This window comes from Amphiura filiformis, chromosome 4 (genome assembly GCF_039555335.1).
Source record: "Amphiura filiformis chromosome 4, Afil_fr2py, whole genome shotgun sequence".
NCBI classification, from domain to species: Eukaryota; Metazoa; Echinodermata; class Ophiuroidea; order Amphilepidida; family Amphiuridae; genus Amphiura; species Amphiura filiformis.
Window position 1 is genome coordinate 69,086,441 of NC_092631.1, and position 22,631 is coordinate 69,109,071.

Sequence of the window (22,631 nt, forward strand, 5' to 3'; positions counted from 1 at the left end):
TGTAAGACTGAACAATTTTGAAAAGACCGTGCCATATAGATTTCTTCTTGTGCACCATTTGGTCGTTACCAGTACAAAGTTATGCCACTTTCGGTTTGTTTGCAAAAAGCGCCAGCAACTTTCCAAAAAAGCGCCAGCAACTTTCCAAAGAATAGCCAGGTATTACAACCGACCGTTATATAGGCATGCTGTAGGGCCTACTACATATATCCACTTGCAGTTCCGGATGCGGAACTGCACAGTCCGTTACGCACTTCCGTATGCGAAACTGCACATTCCATCTTGCAGTTCCGGGTGCGGTGGTGCAGGTCGGGATGTGCAGTTCCGCATACGGAACTACAACATTTTTGGTGTACCGGTACTTCCGCATGGGTAACTGCAACATTTTTGGCATTTTCGCGTTGGGAACTGCTCAAATAAAACTGTGACAGACATAGAGGATTGTGAAGCATTATGTGGATGATTTGATTGTTTTATACAGTTAAACTTGGAGTAATACATGGAGTAATATGATAGACATGATAGAAGTTGGTGAATGTCTTAGAAACAAGAACATATATATCATTTAGGAGATTCATGAACTCGAGAATGGGGCTGGGCTGCATTATTACTGCGCGTAGAGTTCTCTTCATCAAATATATTACTCAAATATTATAGACAGTATTTTATGGAGTATAATTTCACATTCCAATTTTATCCGCACATACTAGGATCTATATCTAACATACACTAGATTCCTAGGAAGAAGAGATAACACCAATCTTAGACGAGCTTGCTATTAAAGTAGGGGACATTTGACAAAGAAGAATATGAAGGAGCTAAAGCAAATTTGGTTGAGAGGAAGAGCTGTGGAGAGGACAGCATACCTTTAAAAGTGCTGGAGAGATGCGACTATAGATGACATTGTGTTAGGGTTCTGCAATGACGCACTTCTCAACGGGAAGAAACCTGATCAATGGGAATGGTCCATACTCAATATTGTTCCTATTCCCAAAACAGGAGATCTTAGTTCAGGAAGCAAACTATCGCGATATCAGTCTAAGCTCCATCGTAGCCCTGCATCGTAGCCAAAACCTGCAACAGAATGATAAAATAGGATCAGACCAGAATCTGAGAATAAATCTTAATGGATTTGGAGTTGGCAAAACGACTGTTGGGGCACATCCTTGCACTACGTAGGCTGATTATAGAGGTGAAGGTACACAATCAGCCAGCGATAATAACATTCATCGACTTCAAGAAAGCTTTTGACACCATCCAAAGAGGCAAGATGTTGAATGCTTACGGTATTCCGGAACTCATTGTTGAAGCTATTGGCAAAATGTACCAAAACACAAAAGCTAAAGTAATGTCACTAGATGGCGAGACAGAATTGTTTGAAATCTTAGCAGAGGTAGCCTACTTCAGGGACCTTGCCCCATACCTGTTTGTGATTGTCCTCGACTTTGCACTGAGAATGGCTATTGATGGAAATGAGGAGGAGCTAGGATTCCATCTGGAAAAGAGGCGAAGCAGGAGATTTGGACAGTGGTGGTGACAGACTTTGATTTTGCTGACGACATAGCACTATTGTCTGGGGGGAATGCAATGAACACAAGAACTGCTTCATAGAGTTGAGACTTCAGCTACAAAAGTGGGCCTGGAGATGAACGTAAAAGTACATGTCACAATAACAGGAGAGAAAGCATCACATCAAATGAGGAGTACTAGAGGAGGTCGACAATGAGGTGTAGTACTAGAGGAGGTCGATGATTTCAAATATGAGGCGCTTGGATGAAAAGTACAGAAAGGGGTGTAAAGTTATGTAAAGCAGCAGCATGGAGGGCGTGTAGTAAATATAAGAAATCTGGAAGTCAACTCTTAACTACCAAGAGTTTTAAACTTCGAATCTTTGCTGCAACATTAGAGTGCTGCTTTATGGATACGAATCATCCATATCGCCCCTAAACTTGCAAAGGGAATGGATGGCTGATACCCGCATGCTAAGAACTGTTCTGAATGTGAATTGGAAGTAACATATGTCAAATGCAGACCTATATCGAGATCTTCCAAAAATAACCACAGGATCAGGGAAAGAAGAATCTGGTTTGCTGGCCACAGTTCCAGAAGTGAGGAGCCCGCATCATTGGTTCATTGGATACCCAAGCATGGGAGGCGGAAACCTGGAAGACCTACTCTGACCTACATAGACAATTAGACATTCTGAAAGATGACACTGGACTGGAGGCAGCTGACTTCAGGACAGCAAATATGGGAGACAGAAAGTTGTGGAAAGCCAACCTAGGGACACCACTCAAATTAAGCAAGTAAGTCGTTCCAGACAAAAATGAGAAATTTGAAGTCGAAATGCTTGACAATTTATATACGTGATTCTCGATGCAAATACAGAGAGGGCCTCTCTGAGAGGCAGAACTATTCAAACATCGTTGTCCAGACGCACCTGTCATCTTGAAACGTCCCCATGTACGCGAGCACGGAACAGAGGTTCTGAATCAACTCCTTCGCAGTAATTATATCCTATTCAAGATCAAAACTATCATGGAGGAAATGTTGCATATTGATGGGATTATTATATTGACGTTTGGAGCACGAACTTTGCAAACAGTAAATTTGTTTCTTTCGTACATTTTTCCTGAATTTCACACGACCAGTTTTATGGTCATAATAGTTTTTTCATTTAAAACGGGTTTGGTCAATCTTTTTCAAACCTGATTTTTTGGCATACCGTATTTGTAATTTTATATATATATATATCCAAACTTACACCTAATTGGATTCGGCCAGATTTATTGTATTTTTAGGACAGCAGAGCAAGTTTGTATTAAATTCAATATTGTAAATTTAAAGCCCTCACAGAACACCACAATTAAAGACCTAGTCAGTGATTTGCTCATGGAGGATCGTAAAAATCATCAAAACTCAGACTTTGGTACCCTTTATAGTGCCTTAAATATATACATTTTACATGAATCTGTAATTTCATATTTTGTGATGTTACCAGTGGCGTAGCGTCATAGGGGCACGGGGGGGGGCACGTGCCCCAATTGATCTGCCCCAATCATGGTCGGTGCCCCCCCCCCCCCCCCAATGTGATGACCCACGCTACGCCACTGGATGTTACCTTTGATTTATGCAAATTAGACACTGTTCCACTACTTGGATTTTCGGGGACTTTTGATGTGTTTTATGAGCTTATGGGAGATTAGACTTCTCCATAGTCCACTTGCCCATTTTGCATACTCTGGCTATTACATTTAAGCATAAAACTCTTGATTTATATTGATTTGTGTGCAACTGATAGATTTTCACATCTGTATCTGATCTTTTCAGTCACCGCACTCCCTCTGTTTGTTAGCTTCCTTTTCGTGGTTCGCTATCAATAAACTGGTAGATTCCAAAATCAGAATTGTTCAGTATTAAATTTAGCCATTATAATTATGTAAGATAATGTTGCATTCAATTTACTTTTATTGTCACTAATCATCTGATATTCTTAATTCTTCATGACCATTTTACTATTGAATACTTTAATTTTTATAAACATCAGTATAATTTTGAGTGCAACGAAATGGGTTCATCATGACTAATAATAACAAATGTTTGATAAAATTCGACTATGGCATAGTCTAATGGGAGATGGATGCATGTGAAATGGATTCTGTTGCAATTAGTGGTGAGTCATTTCATAATAGCATACAAAGCAAATCTCGGTGTACGATACAATGACCTGTTAATTTATTGAAAAGTGGGCCTTGAACTTCAGAAGGTCTGTAAGTTTGTCAAAACGTTATCTTTGTCATCAAATAACAACAGGACCGATTTGTGTCACAATGTGTAATTAAAATGCCTTCTGCACCAACCAGATTGTTTCAAATGTATTCTTCTTACAACTTAAATGAAATTCTTACAATACTGGACTACATGCTATAAAATACAATGTCAAAACTTTATGGAAAATATAAATTCATGACAGGGATAACGGAAGTGAAATCGGACTTGGTTGCGTTAACAGTAACTATACAGGATGCAAAGAAATCACTGGCAGATTTGGTAGTTTCTGTTTGAATCATGATAATAAAAATGCTGAAAATGGCCAAATCAGCCCGGTTTTATTTACTCTTGAGCCTAACATTTGCATTTTCTGCTCTATGGACTCTGGTAAGTTAATTCATTGAGGAATTAATAAATGCGAACGTAGGACTACGGCAAACCAGGATTCAAACTTTCGTGAACTAGAAAACGAAAGCTGTGAAAATGTTGATACTGATTATGAATTCTTCAAAGAACGTTAAACTGAACTATTATGTAACGCATGAATCCTGGTGGTATGTTATCAGAATTTTGATGGGCGAGGGACAGTGCCTGTTTCCGAGATACTCGAACAGGAAACATTTTTAATGACTTTGCTTCGATTTTTATCAATATCATACGGCTGCCAAAATCTAATCCCAACCTATCAGAATGTGAATGGCCCCGATACTGCACTGGGTCGAAACCCCGGAGTCCGGACGACTGGAACTGAGAATTGTTAAAATTTAGTAGTTTACTTCATTTTTTACCTACATTTTCAACTCAACTCCTGTCACTTTTCAGAAATAAAAACATATTGAAAGGAAAAGATCAATAAACTTTACTTAAAGCGTTTTTCTTGTTTTTCTCTATAGTATTTGTACCATGTTAGTACCACTGGAAACAATCCCAGATTAAAGGACGTTGACGACACAGAAGACCAAATTACTTCAGCTAACTTGTCTACCTTTGACATCCCCAATAATCCTGTACTCGATGAAGACAGAATAACATCTGCCAATTTGTCCACCTTTGACATCCTAAATGATCCTGCACTCGGTGAATTCTTAAGAATTCGTATCTATGCAAGATCTCAGACAAATTGTCTTCAACGAAAAGGTGGCGATTTTTGGTTGGCCATGCTGACAGCTTTGAATACAACAGGAAGCTCTTCGTCGCCAGTGTTAGATCACGAAAACGGCACATATAGTGTGGATTTATACGTAGGATGGAGTGGATATATTGCCGTGCATATCATATTGGTGCATCCTAGCATAGCAACTCAATTTCTCGATCGTGTCGCAGACATTTCTGATATTTCGCGAATCTACTGGACTGGAGCTTTCAGTAAAGATTTACCGATAATAAGTAATAACTTAATACCTATAAGAAGTGGGAAACAGATACTGACGGAACAACAAACTGCGACACGGTCTCTCTGTTACATGATGTACCACGGGCCTAATTCTTGGAAAGACAAATGTGTTTATACTAGTGAAAGAACACTGGGGAAAAATACTGCTTGGGTTTGCGATAAACCTAGTAATGGTCTAGCGTGCGACAATCTGGTTAGCTATACAACGAATGGGCCTTTGATAGCACAGGTATTCAGAAATATATCATCTAAATCTGGACTGTTGTGGCTTTTTAAAGGGTAAGATCCGTCAATGACATTCTTAACCAGTTATTTACTGCATCAATATCATTATACACTTTACCGGGCACACCGACATCGCCTGGCTAATAATTACTTTGTCAGCAGAGATACTAAAATAAATACCCGGGATCGATACACGTGAATTTGCTATGCACGAGTTTGATATGAGAAGAAAATCTTTGGATACCGGGGTAGAAAATGATGAATATCTCACGTAAATGATTTCATATAAAGAAACCAGATGTAATTCCTTGCACTTAAATATATATTTTGAACAGATATGATAGTCGTTAGCTTGCGTCTTGAGTCAAAAACTGACAATAGTTCTGATTTATATGTGCCAAATAATACAGCGCAGTGTATAGCCCAATCGTGGAGGTAACTCTAAAAGCATATGACCTCGGGCGTACCATGCTCGACTGACACACAGCGAGGTAAGTCACCGAGCTAATCGGGGCTATTGTCAGTAGCCTTAGTCAGATGTCCTTCGGCCCATTATGCGACTCAAAACTATTAAACAGGTCGATACAAAATGGCCATGCGTGGCGGTGGATTCAACCTACCATGGCGATTTCTGCCATGAAGATATCGGGGCGATGACACTGTGGAAACAGCCCAGTAGTTCGAAGGGTCGTTAGTCCGCAAATCGTAAAAAACTCTCATCGACCAGCTCTTTCATCTGCTTGTTGAGTGTAGCAAGCTCGTCAGATTTACAAGAGTTGTTAAGGCTGGTGTTCTAATTCTTCCATCTTTCTCTAGATTGACGAGACTGCTTTTTGGCATCATCTCTTACAAGTTAAAGTCTATTAATCTGTCTGATACCCAACTTAGCATTCTGCATGGCTGTTGCTTTCCAATCACTTTCTCAGCAACTTCACGAACGGCTGTTTCAAAGGTCTCATACCTATCAGCGATGGGTGAGGTGTCATCCTTGCACCTGAAATCAGTTCGATTTAATCTGCTTTATATCGGTATCTACTATTAAACCTGGGCGGGAAGAATTAATAAAGGACCTTATCTAAGTCTACAACACGATGGCACAACCTGGACCTGCAATACCGATCACATGATGAGTCAATACCAGCTACGCCACTGTGTAATTTATATTGCAAAAAATTAGGGGCGTGTACCCCATCCCCAGCCTATGTGTACTTTAACATGCTTTTAATGTACAGTTGGTTATGTTTCTTTTTTGTCTTTATTATCTTTTAAGGAAACATTATCTTCAACGAGTCTCCAATGGACCGAAGATAATAGAGGTTCAAAGTATGTATTGATCATGTAAACTTATTATACTTATCCGATATTATTTGCTCATAAAGAAAGCTTGTAATTTGTAAATTACTGATAGAATACGCGTTCTGTTGCGTTTTTGTTTATTTCACGGTGTCATTTTTTTTCTTATAGGTTCCTCTTCTTCGGCTTTCTTTCCTTATGTCGACTTATACATTTGCACTAGCACTCACATACTTTTACCGATTTTGATCTACTTTCGTCACAACTATCACTGACCACTACCATACAATATCACGTGAAACTCGTGGGGTCAAAGTTCAAACAGGGGTCAACGATGTTAAAAACGTCAGCTCAAAATGCCTCTACTCCCACAAATAACAAAGAAAAGTGGTGCCACTAGCACATATACATTGATATTGGCCAGTGTCTATGGAGTGTTCATAGATTTGGGGTCAAAGGTCAATATAATGCTTTCAAAATTGCCTCTTTTGCCACAAACAAACTTGAGCACCACCATTTGCACACATGCATTGACCTTATGTAGCATCTATGTGGTATTCACAGATTTGGGGTCATTAAGAGGGTCACTTCCGGTCCGGGACGAATACATTAGCAGAGTAACGCCACTTGCACACATGCATTGACATTAGCCCTGTCTGTGTAGTTTTCACAGATTTGTGGTCAAATGTCAAAAAAGGGTCTTAGACCACAGCGGTTCTATAGTTTTGTTTCCTTTTCTGTTAATTCTGTTCTGTTCTGCTCTGCTCTAATCTGGCTTTCTTCTCGTCTCTCCTGTTAGTTTGTTGTTTCGTGTTGTTATTGTTTGTTTATTCGTTATTGACTTTCTTTAATCATATCATAACTCTCAACAAACTTGTTTTGTTATCACAGATAAAATAAGAGACTCTCAACCGTTTCCAACTTCAAAAACACAAGAAGTACAGACACAGATCACAGGAACGATTCGACGTCAGAAATTACGACGAAGTCATGCTACAATCCTGGAATCGGCTATTGGTCTGGAGAGAAATGGAATGCTTTATCTTGTACAACAAAACACTGGAATGATATGACAGAAGTTGGTGAATGTCTTAGAAACAAGAATATTTATCTTCTAGGAGACTCGACAACTCGACAATGGGCTGCAATATTACTCCGCCTCTTACGCGTACACTTCTTTCCATCAAGTATAAAACTTAGTTATAGACGGTATTTTAAGGAGTATAATTTAAATTTTACATTCCAATTTCATCCGCACATAATAGGATCTAGCGTTGTTCCAGTCAAAAGTGAGAAATTTGAAGTCGATATGCTTGACAATTTACGCGATTCTCGATGCAACTACGTTGTAACAATCAGTCCATGGGCACATTTTTCCCAATGGTTTTTACCAGCTTATACAGATAGAGTCCGATTAATTAGAGAAGCTATTCAAAGATTTAAACATCGCTGTCCAGCTGCACCTGTCATCTTGAAAAGTCCACATGTACGCGAGCACGGAACAGAGGCCTTGAAACAACTCATGTACAGTGATTATATCCTATTCAAAATCAAGAGTATCATGGAAGAAATGTTGAATATTGATGGGGTTTATTACATTGACGTTTGGAGCATGAACCTAGCATATCCTGCTAAAAAATCAGTACATATGCCGGAGACAGTTGTGAGGCAAGAAGTAAATTTGTTTCTTTCGTACATTTGTCCTAATTTCAAATGAGCCGTTTACATTATATGGTTATATAGTTTTACAATAAATATATTTTCCACAATGTCTTTTGTTTTCTATTGAATTTTGTCGTGATTAATGGACTGTATCATTTATAGTGCCCTGGCGACCTTATGCTCATTTTGTGGTAGCAGGTGATTGTGAGTTGAGGCTTTCTGGCTCTCAACCCTCGATTTGGTAATAACAGGCATTAATGCAGCATCAGGGCAGCAGTTTTTGTCTTGTCTGAGCATTCTAGATAAACATTCTGCACAGAGGCCCAGGAGCCAGGACAGAGGCTAATGGCTATAGATCAGGCCCAATAATACAGAATCCTCCCACGTTTGGGTAATTGACTTGGTGCATGGGATGCCAGTAATAATATTATAACGAAAGTCCAACCAACTGCAGAGTAGCAGACCACAATGTATATTATGAGTATCCATCCAAAGGTATAGCCAGGATATGTATAGGAATGGGTGTTTTACCTTGCCGGTTTTAGATGTTGGATTTCCTGACCTACTCTTATTCTGCGTAGCTTGTCACGAAACTTAGCAAAGGAAATTGTAGCTAAGGTAAGGTAGAGTAAAGGAGATGATCCTGTATAAACAGCGATCATAGTGCCCATCTCTCTTTCATTGGTGATTGGGCCAGACTCCTCCATGAAATGTTGCTATAGGGGGATCGCTACACCTCCTCCACAGCGAGTCTGTTACCTTCCCAGCATTTAAGAATGCCGGTACCCATTTATACACCTGGGTGGAGAGGAGTAATCGAGATAAAGTGCCTTACTCAAGGGCACAACACGATGCTGTCGCCGGGGCTCGAACCCGCAACCTTCCGATTATGAGTCGGAGCCCGTTCCGCTCAGCCACCGTGCTCCCATTGTACAGTTGTTCAAACTAAGTCGAGTAGAGACTTCTTATTTGGTATGGTACAGGACACATATTTAAGCACAGTGAAGTTGGCTCGAGATTAGAGATTAGACATTCGTTATTACGTTGAATATTACACTTTTAATCGTTTTCTGCATCGATCAAGGGTACTGGAGTCATTTGAGACAGTTTTGGACTTTCAAAATATTTTTGGGCGAGTTTCAAAAATTATTTGGGCGAATTTCGACCTAAAACCCACTTTTATGTATCGGTCAAATTTGGCCAAATAACGAAGATCAAAAGTTTGAATATTTTTGCCAAATTTTTCGGATGCCCAAAAATAGTATCAAAAAACTGTAGAAGACTTGAATAAGAGTTGTTTTAGGTCGAAATTTGGCCAAATAACGAAGATCCAAAATTTTGAATATTTTGGCCAAAATTTTGGGATATCCAAAAATAGTGTCAAAAACTGTAGAAGATTTGAACTATAATACATAAGAGTTGTTTTTAGGTCGAAATTCGTCAAAATAAGGAATTTCAAAAAGTACGATCTACTCACGATACATCCAAAGTTGGCGAAGTTGGATGGAGGTTAACTTTGATATGCCTTCGATAAAGTGTGTAAGTCTCGGTTGAATACATGATACAGGGTAGGACAAACACACGATACAGCTAATTCATTTTGGTCATTGATATCCTACGCTGGCACCACATGCCACACACCGACATCGCCCGATTAATAACTACATTATACGGCAGAGACACTGAAATGAATACCCGGGATCGATACACGTGAATGTGCTATGCACGATTTGATATTCAGACGACAAATCTTTGGATACCGGGATAGAAAATGATGAATATCTCCCGTAATTGATTTAGTCTAAAGAAGCCAGATTTTGTTCCTTGCAATTGAATATATGTGTTCAACAGATATGATAGTCGTTAGCTTTTGTCTTGAGAAAGAACCATTGCGTCTTGAACTCAAAAACTGACAAAAATATTCTGATTTTATATGTGCCGAACTATAGTGCAGCGTAGGCTAGCTGCACTCACTCGTGCAAGCAGTCTAAAAGCATATGACCATTGACCTCATAATGGCGTATACATGCTCACTCACACACAGAGAGGTCAATTACCAGGCTATTGTCAGTAGCCTTAGTCGGATGTCCCTCGGCTCATTATGCGTCTCAAAAGGTCGGAACAAAATGGCCATGCGTGGCTGAAATGAATACCCGGGATCGATACACGTGAATGTGCTATGCACGATTTGATATTCAGACGACAAATCTTTGGATACCGGGATAGAAAATGATGAATATCTCCCGTAATTGATTTAGTCTAAAGAAGCCAGATTTTGTTCCTTGCACTTGAATATATGTGTTCAACAGATATGATAGTCGTTAGCTTGCGTCTTGAGAAAGAACCATTGCGTCTTGAACTCAAAACTGACAAAAATATTCTGATTTTATATGTGCCGAACTATAGTGCAGCGTAGGCTAGCTGCACTCACTCGTGCAAGCAGTCTAAAAGCATATGACCATTGACCTCATAATGGCGTATACATGCTCACTCACACACAGAGAGGTCAATTACCAGGCTATTGTCAGTAGCCTTAGTCGGATGTCCCTCGGCTCATTATGCGTCTCAAAAGGTCGGAACAAAATGGCCATGCGTGGCTGTGGATTCAACCTACCATGGCGATTTCTGCCATGAAGATATCGGGGCGATGACACTGTGCACCATACTCTTGACTCGATATATATACCGGTGGCACTTTGAATGCGTCTTGTGATCTCCAAATCGATGTTGTCCATGGATATCACACTATGTAGAGATCACGATCTTGTTGTGGAATACAAGGGACAGGTTGGTATATTACAATGTTAATTGCAAGACTAAATGCTACTGACGCAGTCACAAAACGGTCCAATCCAACATATCCTGCAGTTCTTCAATGGATTGAGCCATCAATGCTGATTCATCAACGCATAGAAGCTCTTTGTACAGAGACATAGGGCCTTGGCACGGAGACCATGGAGACAAACCAGGTTGAACAATTTACCATCTGTCCGACCGGAGGTAATCTGACTAATCTCCATGCTAAACACCTGTTGTCAGATGCAGTTTCCAAAACAGCTGTCAAGTAAAGACCAAATAGGGATGGTGCCAATACACACCCCTGCTTAACACCATGACAACCCGGAAATTACTCTGTTGTATCACAATCAACTAGCACAGTTCCCTGCATCTAGACATCGTGAAATTTACGAACGATCTTGACGATGATATTTGGACAACCATAATGCTCGAGTAGTTCTTTATCTATGGTGTCGAATGCTTTGGTGAAGTCAATGAATATCCTGTAAAGTGGTGTCTGTTGCTCAATCGATTTCTCATGGAGCTGCCGCAGCGTAAAGATTGGATCAATTGTGGAGCGAATAGTGTGATAGCCTTAATATACTTTGTATTTTTGTTGTTGTTTTAATTAAGTTCTGTAAGAGGATGTTCAATGCATGGCTTATTGGTCTTTCGATCATCTCCTCCATTATTGTCTTTGCATTATTTTAGGTTTTGATGTTTAATTTCAATGTATTTTGTTGTTTTTCATTATGGAAATAAAGTTCAAGATAACTAGGTTAACACAAGACAATTTAATTAAATGGATTTACATTTTAATGAAAACCTACCCGTCTTAATAACATTCTTTCTGATTAACATTTTTTAAACATAATAACGTAAAACTTGACATCAATGGAAAGAAAATCTAACCTACATCAGTGAACTTTCACACATCATTTAATTAAATGGATTTACATTTTAGATGAAAACATACCCGTCTAAATAACATTCTTTTTGATTAACATTTTTTAAATATATCTATACCAAAAAACTTTTCAAAACGTAAAAAGGGGCCAAACTTTAAAAAAATCTTTCCTGTATGACTTTTCACCCTTTTTCAAAACTTGTTCCCATTTATGATAGTGTGTTAAGATAAATACAAAGTCATCTTTACTTGTTGGTTTTCTTAGTTGGCAGTGTTTTCTGAAAAGCATTACGTAGAGTGAATGAATTAATGTTCGTGTGTGATTGACGTTTTTTCCGTATAGACGTTGTAATGTGTTTTGACGTGTTTCAATATGTTAGTGGTTCTTTGTAGCCCTGCAAATCCGTCTGCCCGTTGAACAGGGTTTTTTCGACGCCTAAACCACTCAAACTAATGATGAGTGATGTTACTGCATTTTTTTCTCTTTTTGCGTTTTTTCATTTATTATTCTACCATAAACTAGGGTTAGAGGCACCTGAATCCTTGGTAGATCAAGACTCCATTATTGATTTTATTCTGGGTACAGGACACAGATCGCCAGTTCGAAGGTGAAGATGCATCCCCACACAGACAACACCCCTTTCTTTGTGTTCTCATGTAATCTAGTGTGGGTGCCAACTGGTGTTGTCACTATATTTTACGTTGTAATTTAAGTTTGTTAAACCACTGTGAAGCAGCAGTGGTGGATGGATGGGGTCTGGTGGCAGAGGACAGTCTTGATATGCCTACTACCCTGTTTATAGCAGCAGTCCTCGAAGATCCGAGTTAGTTGGATTCCTGCCAACTTAGCTGGATTCCTGCCAACTTAGCTGGTATTTCGATGTACTCGGTCACCCGTCTTTCGCGATTTGTAAATAAATGCAGTTTTACAAATGCACCACCCTCCGAGTTTTTATTGCGAACAATTTTACCAATTCCCTAATTTATTACCGATTGATCAAGTGAAATTTGCAGTTGCATCACCACCAGTCGAGTTTTTATCACGAAAAGTTTTCCAATCGGTAATTTGTTATAGATTCTGTAATTCCGGGTCCATAAAAAGTCAGGGCTGGTCCGTAAGTGTCTGTCGGTGTTGTGGAAAGTTCTGTAGCGAGGCAGAGAAAGTAGTGATGACAGGCTTCAGAAGCTGGCGGAAACAGTTGCTGTATCTGCCCATGCAGGCGGGCTGGATTGTTGGTCGTAGATTTTATGATGGACGATGGAAACCTGTTCGCGCCATTCAGCATGGCCGAGCACAAAAGCAGCTCCCTTTTTTGGATAGTACTGCTTGCTTCAATCTGAGGAGGTGAGATTATGTGAGAACACCGGAGACCTCCACCACGTCGCCACGGACTGGTTTAATGAGAATAATGAACCAATCCAGGTTCTCCTTTTCTCCAGGAGAAATCGATTGAGCCAGGAAAAGGCGCCGCTTTAAAAGCAGAAAGTTTAAGGAGTGCAAATGAAATGTTCAAAGATCGATCTGTGCGTCAGATGAGGAATGAATTGTGGAATAAGAAAGCAGAATTCATCAAAGACTTGGCAGCTTTCTTTCCGGCCTTCTTTACGGAGGTCTGTGGACCTCGGCGTTCAATCACATCTCCTCTTCGTAATGGCGCAGGTACAGTTCTTCTAACTAATAAAAGAATACATCATGATCAGATGGTAGGAACACTTTCAGGACCTCCTTAACAGGCGAAACAGGAATGTTAGAAATCAAAGACACTATCAAGTCCAAGAAGAATGGCGAGGCTCCTGGAAAGGACGGAATTCCCTCAGAGGTATACAATTTTGGTGATCCTTATATCATTCAAGCTCTACGCAGTTTTTACAAAACCAGCTGGGGCGCAGCTGAACTGCCCCAAAAAAATCAGGGCGCAATGATTTTCACCGAAACAGGAATGTTAGAAATCAAAGACACTATCAAGTCCAAGAAGAATGGCGAGGCTCCTGGAAAGGACGGAATTCCCTCAGAGGTATACAATTTTGGTGATCCTTATATCATTCAAGCTCTACGCAGTTTTTACAAAACCAGCTGGGGCGCAGCTGAACTGCCCCAAAAAAATCAGGGCGCAATGATTTTCACCATTTTTAAGAAGGATGATCACATTCAGTGTGATAGCTATCGTGGGATATCCTTACTCTCAACTGCTGGTAAAGTTCTGGTCAAGGTGGTGCTAGTCAGATTACAACATCCTGCCAGTACGATACTGTTTGAAAGGCAAGTCACGGTTGTTTGATGGGATCATTTATTAGTTTTTGTAAAAAAAACATCATGTACAACCAAATTTTAGGCGTAAGCAGCTAAAAGTGATATCATGCTAATGTATACAGATGCTTTCGAGTCATTCTCAACTTTAATTTCCCCTCTTTTACAAAATGATTCACATTTATAGCATTTTTTAAAGCTTGTTCGGATATAAAATGTATCTATTAATGACAAAATTGGTGGCGCTATTTAGTTACTGGAAATTACTCTTTCAAGCCTTTAATACAAATAATTCTTTTTATTGTTTGATAAAATATGTTTATAAAATTTCCTTATTGCTTGTTTTACCTATTCCAGCTGTTTTAATGGGAGTATTAATCACCTACCCCTTGCAAATAACGAAATATGATTTAGGATAAATAGCGCCATCTAGAGTTTGCATTTAGTTAATAATGAAGCAAATTCTATATACATCAAACAACCGTGAAGTCAATTGGTTTCAGAGCCAGTCGCTCTACAATTAATCCAATATTTACGCTGCGGCAGCTCCAGGAGAAATCGATTGAGCAACATATACCACTTTACAGGATATTTATTGACTTCACCAAAGCATTCGACACCATCGATAAAGACATAGTGCACTTACGTCCACGGCGAATTCACCGTGACCTATCCAGCCATAAACCCGCTTATTGAAGATTAAACCGATATATGCAGTACTAAACCATTATATAGTAATCTATTGTCCAATGCAAATTTATTACCACCTGAAAATGTTGATCCAATGAGCGACCGAATTGTCCGCTACGGACGACTAATCCAATCGATAATGACTCTATTGACATGTACGAGCGCAACTCCACTGACCGAGTTTTGAGATATTTTTGACTGGTTTGCAGCTGTTTGCTGTCATTTACTCATCAAGGCGGACCACCGTTATTAAAAGGACTATGCCAATTATTTAAAGATTGACATGTAGAGAATAAGCCATAATTGATTGACAGAAAGTACTAAATTTGTACCTATGACGGTTTTATGACACCAATCTTCAAAATACGATCAAAAAATGGCTGCCCGGTGAAGTAAAATGTGCATTGGAATAACACGGCGAGTTTGGATAGATGGTAGGATTTCTTTTTAATAAAACTGTATGTTCCCCGTTATTAAAGCTTGTACCGGGTTGAAGATTCAGATATTTGGAAAAGAATAAGTAATTGAAACATAGAGAAAGTACTAAAATCATAGCTTTTATACTTTTTTATATATGATAATAACTAGTTCATCCCAATAGCTACAACACAGCGGTACCAGTAGGGTTCAATTGCCTATTGTGAGTGCCCCTGTGTTGTGTGCATACATGTAATTAACAATAACTGCATGATGAACTACTCGAGCATTATGGTTGTCCAAATATCATCGTCAAGATCATTCGTGAATTTCACGATGACCTAGATGCAGGGAACTGTGCTAGTTGATTGTGATACAACAGAGCAATTTCCGGTTTGTCATGGTGTTAAGCAGGGGTGTGTATTGGCACCATCCCTATTTGGCCTTTACAGCATGGAGATTACCTCCGGTCGGACAGATGGTAAATTGTTCAACTTAGCTTATCTCCATGGTCTCCGTGTCAAGTCCCTATAAAGTCTGTGTGTACAAGAACTTCTATGTGTTGATGAATCGGCACTGATGGCTCAATCATTGAAGAACTGTATGCTATTTTGGTTTGGACCGTTTTGTGTCCTGCGTCAGTAGCATTTATATAGTCTTGCAATTAACATTGTAATTTACCTGCCCCTTGTATTCCACAACAAGGTCCTGATCTCTACATAGTGTGATATACATGGACAACATCGATTTGGAGATCACAAGACGCATTCAAAATGCCACCGGCGCTTTTGAACCTCTTGAGATTATGGTCCCAGCATAGGATATCAATGACCACAACGTAAGCTGTACCGTGTGTTTGTCCTACCTATATCCTATATTCAACCCAAGACTTTAAACATTTTATTTGAGGCATTTCAAAATGTTAACCTCCATCCAACTTCGCCAACTTTAGATGTATCGTGGGTTTATCATGGCGGTTTCTAATAGGAAGGCGCGTCAAAGAGCCAAAATAGTGAGCATAGAATTGAAGCCAGTGAAGAAATAACAATTTTATTAAAAATAACCTCGTGGTCCGCCGGCCAAATTACAGTCATTTTTTACAGTATTAATAACATCAAAGAAATTACACATACAAATTATAGTTAGGGGAAAAAGTTCACTTTGGTGACCACTCTCTGGCTAGTAAGGTTTGACGATTGATTCGACTTCTATGGACCATTTAGAAAAAAATAGCCACCATGTCCCTCGCGAAAATCCCGGCATTTTTCGCTAGAGGCCAAAATCCAAAATGGCGGCCACCACCATTTTGAAAATTTAAGTTTTGAACCAGAGCACCTATAATCATGCACAAAGACACTTTTTCGGATATGTCGAGTTCAAGGATTCCGATTCTGACATTAGTTTGACATTACGGCATCATTTTCACCCAGAAATCCAAGATGGTGGCCGGCACCATCTTGAAAAATTTAGTTTTGAACAAGAGGACCTTAAATCGTGTACAAAGACACTTTTTTGGATAAGTCGACCACAAGAATTTCAAATTTGACATTACTTTGACATTACGAACTCATATTTACCCAGAAATCCAAGATGGTGGCCGCCGGTGCCATCTTGAAAAAAATAAGTTTTGAACCAGATTACCTAAAATCGTGTACAAAGACACTTTTTCCGGTAAGTCGACCCCAAGAAATCCGAATCTGACATTAATTTGACGTTACAAAATAATTTTTGCCCAGAAATCCAAGATGGCCCCATTTGGTAGAGCGTAAATGTGATTTTTGAATGAAAGCAGAAGCATAAATGTGTCATTTCCGCCTTATCTGGGGTTCATGTCCCTTATATGGGGTTTAAACTGCCTTATCTTGGGTTTACATCCCTTATCTAGGGATAAGGCGCCTTACCTGTGGTTTAGACGGCCTTATCCTGGGTTTACGTTCCTTACCTGTGGCTAAGATGCCTTAACCTTAGCATATCGCAGTCTAAACCCAGATAAGGCATCTAAACCCCAGATAATGCGCCGTAACCCCAGATAAGAGACGTAGACCGTCGATAAAGCATTCCAACCCCCAAATAAGGCGCTTTAACCCTAAATGAGGAACATAAACCTAAGATAAGGCATCTAAACCCCACATAAGGTGCACAAACTCTAGATACGGGTCGTTAACCCCAGATAAGGGTCGTAAACCTCAGATAAGACATCTAAACCCAAGATAAGGCGCCTTAACCCCAGATAAGAGACGTAAACTCAGATATGACAGTTTAAACCCCGATAAGGCGCCGTAACCCCAGATAAGGGACGTACACCTCAGATAAACTAGTCCCAACCCCAAATAAGGCGCCTTAACCATAAATAAGGAACGTAAACCTAATATAAGAGAAGTAAACCCCAGACGGCGCCTTATCTGGGGTTTAGACTGCCATATCTGAGTTTACGTCTCTTATCTGGGGTTAAGGCGCCTTATCTGGGGTTTAGATGCCTTATCTGAGGTTTACGACCTTTATCTGGGGTTAACAACCCTTATCTAGAGTTAAGGCACCTTATGTGGGGTTTAGATGCCTTTTCTGGGGTTTATGTTCCTTATTTAGGGTTAAGGCGCCTTATTTGGGGTTTAGACTGCTTTATCTGGGTTCTACGTCGCTTATCTGGGATTACGGCGCATCATCTGGGGTTTATATGCCTTATCTGGGTTTAGACTGCGATATGCTAAGGTTAAGGCATCTTAGCCACAGGTAAGGAACGTAAACCCAGGATAAGGCCGTCTAAACCACAGATAAGGCGCCGTATCCCTAGATAAGGGATGTAAACCCAAGATAAGGCAGTTGAAACCCCATATAAGAGACATGAACCCCAGATAAGGCGGAAATGACACACTTATGCTTCTGCTCTCATTCAAAAATCACATTTACGCTCTACCAAATGGGGGCCATCTTGGATTTCTGGGCAAAAATTATTTTGTAACGTCAAATTAATGTCAGATTAGGATTTCTTGGGGTCGACTTACCGGAAAAAGTGTCTTTGTACACGATTTTAGGTAATCTGGTTCAAAACTTATTTTTTTCAAGATGGCGTCCGCGGCCGCCATCTTGGATTTCTGGGTAAAAATGAGGTCGTAATGTAAAAGTAATGTCAGATTCAAAATCCTTGTGGTCGACTAATGCAAAAAAGTGTCTTTGTACACGATTTTAGGTCCTCTGGTTCAAAACTAAATTTTTCAAGATGGTGCCGGCCACCATCTTGGATTTCTGGGTGAATATGATGCCGTAATGTCAAACTAATGTCAGAATCGGAATCCTTGTACTCGACATATCCGAAAAAGTGTCTTTGTGCATGATTTTAGGTGCTCTGGTTCAAAACTTACATTTTCAAAATGGTGGCGGCGGCCATTTTGGATTTTGGCCTCTAGCGAAAAATGCCGGGATTTTCGCGAGGGACATGGAGGCTATTTTGTTTCTAAATGGTCCATAGAAGTCGAATCAATCGTCAAACCTTACTAGCTAGAGAGTGATCACCAAATTGAGTTTTTTTCACTTAACTAATTGTGGTGGATTGGATAACGAAGTATGCAACAAAAGGAAATAACATAACTAAATAACACTAGAATCTGACGGAAACTGAGACAAAATGAGAGGATTAACTCTAAAACTACTGAGCCATATTTTGTAACAGGGACTACGAAGGGGGGGGGGGTGTTTCATCCCCTAATCTTCAATTATTTTAGAGTCTATGATCACATACAGTTATTATATTTGGTACCAATGTGTACTACATACAGCTATGGGTATCCAGTGATACCAAAATAAGTAAAAACATTTCGTTTTTCATTTGTGATGGCTGATCATACCCCGAGTAAGGTGCTGGGGTAAACTTTTTATAAAATAAGCGCAAAGGATGGATCTACGATTAGCTTAGGTCGTTTAGGCGTTCACACGTGCGTTTTTATGACGGAAAAAAACCCCCCCCCCCCCCCGCCCTTCGGACTTTACAACGAGGCAAGGCAATGGGCATCTGCCGGTATTATGTGAGGACATCTTTGAGCTTTGTTCAGCTCATTCTGTGCACCTTTTTACCAATTAGCATTACATTGGGTACAAAAATTCGTCGGAAATACTTGGATTTAGAGCGTGTAATTTCAGGATGATAATGAGGTAAATATATCTTCGAGTGAATGTTCATACGTGTTGGTTATTCAAACAGCAAAGTAAGTCATTCAACACAAAATTATTGAGAACTAACCTCAATATTTCGACGTGTGACACACGTTCTCATCAGGAGAACTCCAAAGAGATGTTGTGAAGGAGTTGACCTCACGATTGACCCGAGAAGACCTTAGGTCTAATCAATGGAGTGTACAGTGTCGGGATCTCGCGGTTGAGTTGCGGCGTGTGTCATGTCTCCTCATTTGTATGGCTTCCCTCACTAAGCGTGGGTACTCTCTGTCTTCTCTGTCAAGCACTTTAACATTGTCCCAATCTATGGAATGGCGTGAGTCTGTACAGTGTTCTGTGATCGCCGAGGGGGGTTTTGGTTAAGATATGTTGATTTGGTTAAGATATGTCGACGATACATTCGTGATCCTTCGTAAGACCGACACCGACGCTTTCTTTAACTACATTCATTAACTCGCAGAATCCCCATATTCAGTTCACCTTTGAACCAGAAGTTGACAACCATCTTGCCTTTTTGGACACTAAGATCACTCGCAAGGAAGACGTCAGAAAATCCACCCATACAGATCAATATCTGCATTTTGATTCCCATCACCCGGTCTCTCACAAACTTAGCGTCATCAGAACTTTAACACATAGAGCAAAAACAGCCGTCACTGGTCAAGAAGAAAGGACTAAAGAAATAGATCACATTAAGGGTGTTCTAGGCAACTGCGGTTATCGCCAATGGGCGTTTGACTTGGCCAACAGTCAAAAAAGCCACCGGAGCCTGCCACGGAAGTCTCCAAACCTGCTCCGCCTTGTCAAAAGAGCAAGACTTACATTACCCTTCCTTTCATTGATGGACTGTCGCAGAAACTGCAGCGCATTTTTAAGTCGTACGAGGTATCAACATCCTGTAAACCCCATACCACTTTGAGGAAACTACTTGTTTCACCAAAGGATCCGTATCCCACTGGAAAAACGAGCTGGTTGTGTGTACTAGAACTAGCCCCGTTCCACAAACCGCGACGCCTCTCGAATAGCGAGCGGAGCGAGCACCGAGCGTAGAACTATCGGCTACTATCCTACAGTTGGAAAATCATCATACAGGTATCAGAGTACAGCACAGAAACCAGTGCTAGTGTGTACCAAATCAACTGTACTGACTGTCCAAAATCTTATATTGGACAAACGGGTCGCCAACTGGGGCAACGGTTAAAAGAACACAAATCTACTGTCCCCAGCAGGACCCCCTCGGCGGTCACAGAACACTGTACAGACAGACGCCATTCCATAGATTGGGACAATGTTAAAGTGCTTGACAGAGAAGACAGAGCGTATACACGCTTAGTGAGGGAAGCCATACAAATCAGGAGACACACGCCGCAACTCAACCGTGACCAGGGCCTCGAGATCCCGACACTGTACACTTAATTGATTAGATCTAAGGTCAATCAATCAATCAATCAATCAATCAATCAATCAATCAATCAATCAATCCCTGACACTTATATAGCGCCTAAAACCAAGAAAACTTGCACTAAGGCGCTGGACACATACAAAGATCAATCATAATGTAAACAAATGAAAAGAAATACATGCATGATATCAATTCAAAATATACACAATTACAAAGAAAGATGCTTATACGCAATTCCAAACAGGTGATGTTTAACCAGTTTCTTAAAAATGACAATGAATTCTGCATTTCTGATTTGTTTGGGCAGTTTGTTCCAGATGCGGGGTCCATAGCAGGAGAAAGACCTGTCCGCGAATGTTGAGTTCTTTGTTCAATGAATAGTGGTGTTGATGATGTTGTGGAGCGATGGCGTCTGCGACCAGTTTGTTCATGAAGCATATCAGAAATGTAATCCGGAGTTTGCTCAAGTGTTGCCACAGCACTCTTCACGCCACCGTCAGCTGATGTAGGACAGATGAAAACATATATCTGAGTGTCGTCAGTATGTGTAGTTTCATGCCATACTTGCGAATGACCGAGCCAATGGGGAGAATGTAAATTAAAAACAGGAGCGGTCCAAGTTCCGACCCCTGTGCCACGCCATAGCGGAGGAACTGTAGGTTGGAGAAAGTTCCATTAATGCACACGCGTTGCTTCCTATTTGACAAATATGACTTGAACCAGTCAAAAGGAACATTATTGATTCCGAGGATGTCTTGGAGTCTTGTGAGAAACACCAGATGATCAATGGTGTCGAATGCACTACTGAAGTCTAGCAGCAGAAGTATGGTGACACCTTGCATTTCCATATCCCACAAAATATCATTGTGAACCTTAATCAAAGCTGTTTCTGTGCTGTGGAACTGTTTGTATGCTGACTGGAAAGGGGCTCATGAAAGTGGTGTTTGGACATATGATCAATCAACTGTTTACCAACTACACGCTCAAGCAGTTTGGAAATGTAAGGAAGGTTACTCACAGGACGGTAGTGTTTAAGGATATTGTGGTCCAGATTGTGTTTCTTGAGCAAAGGTATTACGATGGCAGATTTCAGAGGATCTGGGACCACACCTTCCTCTAAGGACATGTTTATGATGGAAGTTATTGCTGGCATAAGAGCATCCAACTGTTGCTTGACCAACCAAGAAGGGAGAGGGTCAAGCAGACAAGAGAGGCATGGAGATTTGATAATTATCTTCTGAACGTGAGCTTCAGACACAGTGGTGAAATTGTTCCACAGTAAGTTCCTCTGCAGCTGATGGGAATTTGCAGCATCTGACCCACCAGATGGTAAGTTCGATCTAATAGTCACAATCTTAGACATGAAGAAGTCAGCAAATTGGTTTACTAAGACACCTGGACATTCATGATCAGGAAACTTAGAAGGTCTTCTCAGGTCAATCGTGAAGTCAACTGCTTCACGACATCTTCTCTGATGAGAACGTGTGTCACACGTCGAAATATTGAGGTTAGTTCTCAATAATTTTGTGTTGAATGACTGTTTAAACTTACTTTGCTGTGAAAATATATCTGTTATAATGATACCAAAAACTCATCAACAATAAGAAAATTGGGGGTAGGATGGGGGTGAGCCTGGGGGGTGAGGCTGTCGATCGGATAACGGACCTTTACAATCTGA

At 40.2% G+C, this 22,631-nt stretch overlaps 1 protein-coding gene across 1 annotated transcript; it reads left to right on the top strand.

Annotated features, from left to right (window-relative positions):
- The first annotated feature begins 3,882 nt into the window (after positions 1–3,882).
- Positions 3,883–8,451, top strand: LOC140151296 (NXPE family member 4-like). The gene is made up of 4 exons (XM_072173578.1): positions 3,883–4,158; positions 4,665–5,443; positions 6,660–6,712; positions 7,574–8,451. The coding sequence occupies exons 1-4, from the start codon at positions 4,069–4,071 to the stop codon at positions 7,753–7,755; spliced, it is 1,104 nt and encodes a 367-aa protein (XP_072029679.1). The 5' UTR covers positions 3,883–4,068; the 3' UTR covers positions 7,756–8,451.
- Positions 8,452–22,631: the final 14,180 nt, after the last annotated feature.